This window comes from Coturnix japonica, chromosome 13 (genome assembly GCF_054131305.1).
Source record: "Coturnix japonica strain WE chromosome 13, WE-NBRP24, whole genome shotgun sequence".
Classification (NCBI taxonomy): Eukaryota; Metazoa; Chordata; class Aves; order Galliformes; family Phasianidae; genus Coturnix; species Coturnix japonica.
Genome location: NC_140675.1, coordinates 884,065 through 895,049, shown reverse-complemented (window position 1 = coordinate 895,049; position 10,985 = coordinate 884,065). Strand labels below are relative to the sequence as shown.

General features: G+C 40.8%; 1 protein-coding gene across 1 annotated transcript in view; it reads right to left on the bottom strand.

The window, feature by feature from the left end:
• Window positions 1-656: 656 nt before the first annotated feature.
• LOC146758533 (cytosolic carboxypeptidase 4-like) overlaps window positions 657-10,985 on the bottom strand; it is a 261,669-nt gene continuing 251,340 nt past the window's right edge. Inside the window, exon 6 of the mRNA XM_085514547.1 lies at window positions 657-4,336. Coding sequence (XP_085370673.1) covers window positions 4,118-4,336 — 219 coding nt within the window. The 3' untranslated portion in view covers window positions 657-4,117. The remainder of the gene's footprint in view (window positions 4,337-10,985) is intronic.

The following is a 10,985-nucleotide window of genomic DNA, read 5'->3' as shown; positions in this document are numbered from 1 at the left end:
GTTAAGGAGAAATGCCCCAGGGGCACAGGATGCTAACTAAAAGCTGGCTGATACCTTGAACAATTTAACCACTAGACAGGCAGTTATGAGAATTGTATTAGGATGATCAAGAGTTTGTTCCATCCCCAGATGCATCTATGCTTCTGAAGTTTGCAGGATGTTCTCTGGATGATATTCTTTTTGGAAACATTTAAAGAATCACTTGTTTTTGTCTTCAACTAATAATCATGGGAAGCAATATATTAGGTACCAACAACCTTTGGAGTACTGGTTCCAGGACTCTGCTAGCACATCATTTACATACCATTTAAACAGAGCTAAAACAAAAGTCCCCTTACTAGACTTTCCCCAGTTTTAGAAAGGTACAGCATTGAGTAGAGCATTGAGTAGGAAGTAAATAGGAGGTTTTTGTGGAGAGAGAATATCTGAGTAAGGAACTTGCAGTGTACTGTAGAGATTTCAGAGTTAAACTATTTCCACACAGTCAAGCACTTTCAGGTAATCCAGAATCCTATGATCTCACTGCATCTCATGGCAATAATCTCAGTAGTTACCTGTTGGTCTTTAAGACAGCTGCCCTTAGAGAACCAGAGATGAAGAGTTGTTATGTGAATTTCATGTTCTCCAAGGATTTCCAGGTTTTGGGGGAAATACTCTACTGTTCTATTAGTAATGTAGCCCCAGAGACAAAAATTCAACTCCCTTTTTGCTTATTTTCAGATATAGCTACTTTGTTACCCTGCCTCTGCTGGGAACTTACTACACAGTTAATGCTCCTGAATGACTTCATATACTGTATGTGCTAGACTGAGGTCAAGAAGGAATTCTTGCCTGTGTTCCAAAATACATTTTGTTAGGACCACTAAAGGTTTAGCACACCTTTCTTCGGCTCACTGGAGACTGTACACTGAACACTATGAAATCAGGTGGGAGAAATCCCCCATTCACACAAGATGCCTCCATTAGACCAGTCATTTCCCCAGTAGCTATTACCTTGCTTCGATCTACCGCTCACTGACTCTGACAGAGCAAATAGTTTATTCTAGAGAAGTAGCCAGTGTCCAGCCTGCTCCTTCATCCTCCTCACAGCAGTAGCGGAAAAGTAAGGCTGCAAAATGCCCTGAGCAGAGAGAGCTCTAAGAGGAAAATTAAAAGACACATCCAGTTATAAACGTTGACAGGTGAAAATGTTCGCTGTTGGAGGGAGATGCTGAGATGCCAAGTCAATGCCACGCACACCAGACACCATGACAAAAAAAAAGACACAAACGCAGAACATGAACCGTAGGAGTTTCGTAACATAAAAGACCTCTGGCTTGTGATCTATGTACCTTTGCCATGAGACATATCACCTGGAAGTCAGATCTGTCCAGTACTGGATTAACTTCTCTTTCCATGGCTTGACCTGTCACCCGGAGTACTATAGAGACGGGCACTCAGAAATGCACATTTAGAAAATTAGATAGATGTATTGAACATAAGCACTGTGCAATTAATCTCACTGATCACAGCTGGAGTGGTCAGAGCAATTTCAGCATGTTTTCTGCAAAATAGAACCTTATCAACTAAATAAAGATCGTATTTTCATCAAGGTCGAGTGACAGTCATCGTTTTCTTCTGACACTGTTAATCCTGCTCTGATAGGAAACATCCATATGTGTATCTTTCTCTAGGTGAGAAAGTCAGTCAAGACAGTCTTCTGCAACACGCTCTACCAAAAACAAACTTAAGCTGCAGTCAGACCCATTGGCTCCCACTTAAACACCCACTATTCATTACACAGTACAGAGGTCTGGAAAAGGGATTGCCTGCAAGGTGTTTAAACCACCTCTGCTCACAGTGTAAAGCACACAAGAAAGACATCCCACAGTGTAACCATTTAGGTCGCTCCTGTGTAGCACCTGCAGGCCCCGAGTTCAACTCTGCTTTGGCAAAGGTACAAAAATAATTTGGGTTATTTCCATCCTCACAAGAGGAAAGCATAGAAAGTGTTCAAGTGTTTTTTGTGGTAACTACAGAAGACAACAGCACTGGTTCTAAGCTATAAACACTTCCTGCTCCTTAAACCATGAAAGACAGCTCTAGTCTTGGCAAAAGTAGACTATAATTACCATTGATGTAGTGACACACCACCAGTAAGCAGAAAGACTCTGCTGAGCTCCCTGTGCTACCTAAATGGAGAAAGACTGGATTTCATCTTTACAGAGTAAGATTAGACCGAGTGGAACCCCACACTGCAACCTCCAGTTCTGATGGATAATCAGTTTTTTATTTCATAGTCTATGCATTATTTTATTTCAAAGTCTGAGCTGGGGGAGAGGCCTGGATACAGCTGCTCTCCTGCCCATAGCAGTGTGCTCTCTTTATTCTGCATTCTTCCTTTGGTTGCTTTAGGCCTCTTATTCCCTCTAAAATCAAATTATGCAGTTCTCTTGGCGAGACTCAAAGAAACCCAGAAGCAAAATATTAATTTTCTGAATCAGAATCAATAAGCTGCACAATCCTTTTCAATGAATTATTTATCATAAAATAGAATACACTTACAAGCCAAGCCCCTTGGTCCCCACATCTCCCTTTTCCTGATCTTTTGCAAAAAGCTCCTGTAATATGGCAAATCTTTAGACAGGAGCAAACAATGTAATGTTTACTTGTACTACAAATGCCAACTAATTGCACCTAACCCATCAGAACTCCATAAATCTGCAATTCCACCCACTGGAGTGAAAATGAACAAGTAACCATCACACTGCCTTCAGCAGTGACATCCCATCCCCAGATGACACAGAACCTTGAAGGGACAGAGCGCTTTGCTTTTGACCACCACAAACAGATATGGAATGGCATGGGAGCTGTACAAGGTAAGGGATTTTTCTTTAATTCTTAACTTCTTTAAAAGTATTTGTCATTAGAGAGCTGCTATATTGGTAAAGGTTCATCGCCCACACAACATCAGGAAAAATGAAATGAATGCTCACTAACATGAAACCAACCAAAGAAAAAGGTAATGGAAAACCACACAAATGAGAGAAAGTGCTCATGGAGTTGGTATGACCAACTTATTTTCAGTGTCTGGGACAAGTCAGAGTTCAATATTTTCCTTCCCTGAAGTTACTTTCATGCAAAAACTCCTCCAGCTCTAATTCAGAATTGGAAAATCTGATTTATATCTCAAATTCATCCACCTGGCCAGGCTTCAGTAGCTCTCTCTAATGAGACACCAACGATTTCTCGGATGGCTGTCCCCAGTACTGAAACCATTTAGGATACATGTTAATTGCTTCATTTATGTGTTCATATGTACAAGTGAGCACAGCTATACAAAAGGAATGTCTCTATATTTTAGTTCTCTTTTTTTCATTGTTCCCCATAAACATTAAAAACCACGAACAAGCTTGTAAGAATGGTTTCAGGCATGAGGAACAGGTGGTGCGAATGTCAGTTAAGTATTCCTGCAGGGGGAAGACTGGAAGTTTGCTGTAAATTATGGGGGCATTTCTGCAACAGAAAAAATTGGCTTTTCATTGATGAAGCTGGAAGCACTCTTTGATAACAAACCCACTGGGAACTTCAAATCATATCACATCACTCAGTTATTTTTTCCTCCATTTGTCTTGGAAAAACAATATTGCAAGAGTAAGTGCTTGCATGTAGAACTAGGAATAGCATGGTTTAGAAAGAGCACATACATTTCTGCTTCATCACAGCTGAAGCATCCCATATTCTGACCTTTACCCAGGCCAAATTCCCCACATATGAGGCAACCTCACTTGCATACATCCCATTGAACACAGGAAGCTAAGAAATGAATTTTGCAATTAGGAAAAAACACCTCCCATATGGTTGTTTGGATAATGACTTCATCACACGCACCAAAAATCACAAACCTATGCTTCATATGTCTGTAGGATACAATGCTGTGAGGAAAAGAGGAATGACTGTGCGAATCCTTGCAGAATCAGGCATACTGTTTCTAAATCATACCATCAAAGTCCTTCACCTAGAGAACATCTTCCCTGTAGGAGATTGACTCCACAGAGGAGATCTGAGGTGGACAGAGTATCACCTGAAACTTCAGTTTCCTGTTGATGAATTCACTGAGACAGTGCCATCCATATGCTCAAGTAATATTTTGAGAGGAAAATGAAATTTGTAAGGAAACTGTCACTGACCTTTGTGCCCGGTCTGTTATTGTTATCTCTTCCTCCAGATCTAGGAGTAGCGCTGCCTGAGCCATCACCTTCTTGCTGCAGGGCAAGGATTTGAGGTGCAGAATGAGCAGAGCAAGGCAAAACTTGCTTCCCATCTCCTCCAGCTCTTGAGTTCCCAGCTGCAGGCCCTGGTGGAAAAAAGGAGGAAGTTTCATTGCTGAGTGTACAAAGCGCGGGTGTTGGGAGACTGTTTTTCAGAAGGACAGCTCTTAGTATTACAGTATCACCTCATTCAGGTTCCCATACAGTCAATCATGAATTCAATGATAGCATTTGTTCTACAGGATCTATTCTAAAATAGCTTCTATTTTACAGAGGCAACAGAGGCAAGTAGTGTAACTGCTCTGGTTACTTACACTGAAGTTGTCACTGTACAAATTAGACTCATACCCCAAGAGGATCTGACTAAATACACTCTTACAAATCATTAGGTCTCATCTTTTTTCTCTCTCTAGAAGCGTCATCTCCCTAAGCAATGGGAAACAAATAGGTTTTATGACTGTAAATACTGGACAGTGGCAGAGATTAGAGAAAAAACAGTGAAGAGGGGAAGGAGGGAACATCTTTAACAAGTTATGAATTGCTTTTTAAGAAAATCAATTACAAAGTAATTGCAAAATAACAAATAACTCTGAGGAATTTCTCAGTGTATTAAAAGCCTATGTCTCTAGTAGGGACGTGCAGGCAAAGAAATGCAAAAACAGGACTGGGATTATCAACATCACCTTTCCAAGAGGACTCCTTCAAGCTGTGGATCCTCACATGGAAGAGCCCTGACTTTGAATTGTCTGTGCATGCTTTTTCACTACTTAAAAAAATAAAGACCCAACAAAAAAGTAACACATCAAGGGCCTACATAGGAGTAATCTGGTGTAATTACTGGTAGTTTCTCACAAGCAGTGAGATGGCAAGAGACCAAAAAAAACCTCCAAAACCACAAAAGAGTCACCGAAAATAACCCAAAGAAACTGCAAAATCCCTCATCTTTGGCATTTAGTGATCACATCATGTGTTACTCCTTAATGCTATCACACCAGGGGTTGAATCAATTGCTGAACAATTGCAGCCTTTGTCAGTATCAGCCCCGTGTGCTTTTGAAGCACAAACCATTTCTGCAGCCAACCTTCTGACAAGAACTCCAATCCCATTTCCAAGACTGTTTCCTTAGCAACTGCCATAAGTCCGTGCTCACAGCCCTGGCACCAGCCACAAGCACAGTGTGTGCTCCACACCAGCATGGCCTGCTCTTGACCCTTCACTCGGTGTTTGTTAGTGCACATCTTACAGGTAACAGAGCCCATATATTATATATATTATATATTATATATATATAATATACCAGTAACTGATAACAGGGGGCTGAGCTCCAGTCTCCTGTTTCTTAGTAGTTAGTTTTGTTTTGCCTTCTTTAATTTGTTTATGTTTCCTATGTAAGGTTGCACTTATAATTTCTCTAGGATCTTCTGCACAGCTGAGAGAAATTGGGAGCCAACAGCATGGAGGTGGATGGAAAAAAGAGGCTTCCCAAGTGACCATCTACAGCTCCCTTGTAATGCTTTTTTTTGGTTCATGTTTGTTAGAGGCCACAAAATGTCTTACAAGGCGAATGCCTTCACTTCAACTCCAGCAAGTCCAGCATGTACAAATAAAATCTAACATTAAAGCAGCCCTATCTGATAACAAACACATTTTCCTATAGTAACCACATTGAAATTCTGCTTGTTTTCTCAAACTATATGAATAAATATGAATAGGTAATTATAATAATGAATAATGAACAAATAATGCATTATTTTGAGCTTGTACATATACTGAGTGGTTGGACAGCTAGATAAGCAGAGGACGTGCCTAGAAGAGCACACAAACAATATGAGAAAACAGAGCCTCCCTGCCAGGCGTAGACAAAGGACTCTGGAGATCTGACTTCTGCTCTCAGAAAGTCTCTTAAATATCTTTAAAGCAGTCAGCAAATCTCTAACACCATTTCTTCTCCCATCCTAATCACTGCAAGCTTTGCTAAGTAAGAGCCAGGTGCAATGAACTATAGTAATTATTAATAATGGGAAGAAAATAGATGAAGAGGCTTAGAGGAACCAATGGTCATTAATACAAAACAACGAGGGCCTAGCAGCTCTACATAGATTCCTCACTTCCATTATTTTACTTCAGAAGACATTTTAGTGTGGCAGTTACAATTGGCAGGTGGAAATGGTGACATTTCTGAGCAAAAATAAGTCACTTCCACAGCAAAGGAATTATTCTCTCAGGGGTAAAAAATACAAGGAACATCTTGGGGCTTTCCCTGGGGTGTATCTTAGGGTCCTGTTTCCAGGATCCAGGCAGCACACTAAATACCTATCAATCCAGGAGATGCGAATAGTGACAGTGCTAAAACTCAGCCTGTGGGCTTACAATTCCCCAGGGTTTTATTCAGGATATGAAGAGGCCTTAGGAAACTATGAACAGAGAAATAATAATAATAAAAGTATAATACACCTGAGAAGCCTCAGACAGTAAGTGCTCATGCTCTGAAGTTAGCTGCTTTATGATGGACCCATATTGCTTCGAGAACAGACAGCTCGGGAATAACAGCTGGAAACCTCAGCTAGAACATTACAAGTTAACACATTTAATTCACTTCAAACACAGGCAGTCTTTTATTTTCCAACTCAGACAATGCTCTCCCTCTTCTTCCTCAGCTCTCAGCAGAGGCAGGAGCTGGAGCTGCATTGGTGACTACCATTAAAGTGAAGATGCTGACAGAACTGATGCATCAAACTAACAGCATTAATGATATCTGCCAGCAGTGCCAAGAGCTGGTGCTCTGGGTAGAAACCAGCCCCTCCTGCCTTGCTTGAAATTCTTGAAATTCTACAAGAGATAAAGAAAGAGAAGTGGTGAACTTTTGATTTTGGTTAAGAAGCTCCACAGCAGTCAAGCTGGATTGTTTCTACTCACAGTGACAATATATAACCCGTTTGCCACTACCATGCAGGAGGAAGCCGTTCTACCTGCCATCAGGTCCTCTGCAATGTCCTGAACTCTCAGAGACCCTATCTTTCCCCATCACAATCCTACATGGCTCCATCCTCCTCTGGAGGCATCTGTATGAGAAGCGGAGTGCAGTGCAGTCTTCCAAGCCAGCAAAATCTAAGCAAAGTCTGAATCAGAAAACTGTACCAGAAAGCTGCAGACAAGATCATCAGTCTTAATTAGTTTAGCCTCATGGATATGCTAACAAAGGTATTCTTCTTTGATGATCAGCTCATATCTTTGCATAGTTTCTGCTTTTCATAACATGAAAGTGCCAGTCTGGATCAGCATTGGCTCAATACACACATTGCTGCGCAATACAAATATGCCCACTGGTCCCCTGGGCCCCCTCATGCATGTCTTTTGAAGACATAATGTTAAAGGATAACAGGTTTATAGTTTCCTGGCTGTTATAAAGAATAATGGAACTAGACATTATTTGCTAATCTCTTCTCATTTTTTCATACCACAGCAGACAGTATGGTAAGAGACATCACCATGCTCTAATATCTGGATGTATCTGTATATATGATTTGGTGGGAAGAAACATTCCAGAGGAACTCAACATGGCTAATCAGATGAATTAAATGAACACAACCTATTAGCTCTTGGTCTAGTTAAACCAGTACATTTGTTCTCTGCCCAAACTGTTTTTATCATAACAGGGCAGTGAGGTGTTCATCTGCATCTCCTAAATGACACTGTGTCACAGTAATAGGAAACACGGAAGGAGGGGGAAAAATAAGAAAGCTATTCCGTGATTTATCATTTGGCCAAGATAATGGCAATAAAAATTCTCCTAATGAAAGTTGATGAAATTATACCGGAAAAAGAGTTCATTCGCATTCAGCACTGATGCATCAACTATATATTCACAACTAAATGCTTCCAACGTCTCTCAATTTACCTAAAAACACATCACAGGCTAAGAGACAATGTAATGGGAAAACTTCGTTATTCATTACTCATATGCTTTAAACAACCCCACAAGCCAAAGGCAGCGATAGTTTCATAACACAGATATTGTTGAAGGTGGAAGGACTCCAGAAGTTAAATTAGAATTTTCTCTCTCCACCAGGGTAACAAGAGCTGCAGTTAAACTGGAGTTGAAAGATATTAATAAACACAAGTAGACAACAGATTTCAGAGCCATCATTTTTCTCTTGCGTTCAGAGAAAAGGGATCTTTGGCACACAGTACGGTCACTTTTGGGCACTGTTCAATCCTTGAGGCAATATTTTTCCCTGCAAACTTACTTCCAGTCAACACATACACACACACATGCAGAGTATACTCTGCATCTCAACAGCTTTACACATGCACAATGGTTATGCCCTAAGGCTGGGTATAAATAAATTGGCAGTCTGGTTTCCCACTAATTCCATCAGTGAGCTCTCCATTGGAATACTAATAGAAACTACTTCGAGGCTGCACAGGACAAACCACACAGCTGAATGAAACATTTGGTGCCTGCAGATGAAATTTTAGCCTGGGCCAGCCCCAAAAGATAGTGTCCTTTAAACCCCTGTGAAAGAAAACATGCTGATGCACAATGGGGAACCAGCTATTGAGATGAGGACAGTAGGGAACAAGCCAGTTTTTCTCATGGCCCAGAGATCCCTAAGCAGTAGGTATGACATTCTAAACAGACAAAGTTTAGGGGATAGAAATTTGGGCCAAAAGATTTCAAAGGGATTAAGCAAGCAGAAAAGGCTGAAGATGGAGAAAAAAAATTGGGTAGCTTGAATTTCTAGAAAGATGAGAGGGGTTGAGTTAAAGACAGAAGATAAAAGGACTGGAGAGATAAAAGGATGAGAAAGAGGGAGGGGTGGTTGAGGTCAGTGGATGCTGATGTGGAGGAATGATAACAAGAGGAAAACTAATGGAAACCTCAATCCCCATCTCACTGTTGGAGAGGTGTGCTTCGTTATGAATGCCCATCCTCGCTTTCCTCAGTACTTTGGCTACTAGGTGAGGAAACAAGGCCCAGCTTGCTGTCAACCCTCCCTGAAAATCTGCTGAATTTAGCTGATGCTCTGATTCAGCTGGGACTGAGCAAACTTCTTTGTTTCGTCACAAGATGGGTTATTGATTTGTCATTCAAACGGACTCTTTCCCTGGCTAAAGATGCTACAGGCTAGATTGTTCAAGGGATGGAGGAAAGCAGATCAGAGAGCAGAAAGAGGCCTGAAAGGCCTGTTTGTAAGAGAACTGAGGATTTAGCAAATGGTAAAACTGGTTGTCAAGTTCTACTTATTCAGATAGCATAGATAGCCAACCAAAGTAAGCATAAAGATGGGGATATATTCTCATCACCCTCCCCCAGAGACTGCACACTCACACAGAGCAGTAGTGGTTGGGTATGGAATGCTTCCATACTTGCTGGATGCTGGTGCACCTCTTTCGCATTGCTTCCTGAGATGGAAGGTAGTACATGGTACCAGAAGGTCCAGTTTTGCCAGATCACTTCTTGGGTATCACTGGGACCAATGCATACATTTATGTGGGGCATAACTGTGAAAAGTGGCTGAATCAGGAATAAAAGATGGCCAAAAATAGAAAGCAAAACCAACGTAGATGAGCCATAAAGAAGGTCCAGAGGGCAAAGAACAAAAGTAGTGGGAATTGTCAGTATGTTTTTGTTGTTGTCATTGTTTGTTTGTCAGGAAAAACAACAACAACAACAAAACAGAAAATAAATAGAAAAAATAAGTGCTAATTCTTGAAAGAAAACAAATAGTGCTCCAGATAATTAACTCTCCTACTTGGCAGACAAGAAGAAGAAATGGGGAAACTGTTCAAGGTCATACAGTGATTCTGGGGCAGTGTAAGAAAAGAAAACTACTTTACACTGGTGACAACCAAGTGCTTTGTTCAAGAACATTTCTGTCTTTAATGCAGGTTCCAGTACTGGCAACAGGTTAACTGCTGTTACCCCATCTGACTGTGCCTTCAACATTCATCTGTAGTCTACCCACGGCTTTCTCTCACTCGTACACCTTCTGCTGTGTGAACTCTATGGAACCTGGAACAAGTCACAGCCAGGTTATAGCCTGAGGTGCCTGAAGATTAAATGTGAGGTGGAGCTCTAAGTACATCTGAGAGTCTGTGTCAAATGAATTAGCTCATAAAAGCAGTCTGGGAAAGCAAGAAGTTGAATTTTTGCAAGTCCTAAATTGGCAGTTTAATCCCTGGATCACTTTTCCTCCCTCTCTACTTCCACTTCTCTGCTTGTATGAATAACTTCAGCATACAGAAAAGTGAGCAGACTCCAGGCCCACCCAAGCATTTTCAGCTATGAGTTTAACTCATTTGGCCATATTTCACCGTGGGAGTTAAATAACTTCCTAATCCTGGCTGGTGATCACCACATGCTTGGCAACAAAAGGATTTATGATGTTTATTCTGGCTAACGTAAATACAGATGCTATTCAGAAAGCGTCTAACCTGTTTTGAACATTCTTAGTACAGTATTTGTCTCCATAATGTCATTCACTATCAGGTTCTCCTGGTTAATTATGTGTTATATAAAGAACCAATTGTATCTTTTCATGAAATGCCCTCCATATTGTTCTATGTTACACAACACCTTGTTATTTTTCTGTGTGGCTTTAAAGCAGAGCAAGTATTGATAGTTACTGGGAAATTACAAAGTAGATTTTATTTTGAAATTCACTATACTATAATCTGCAATATAGAAAGCTTTGAAGCCTTTCCCTCTTACTCTGATAAAACATATGCCAT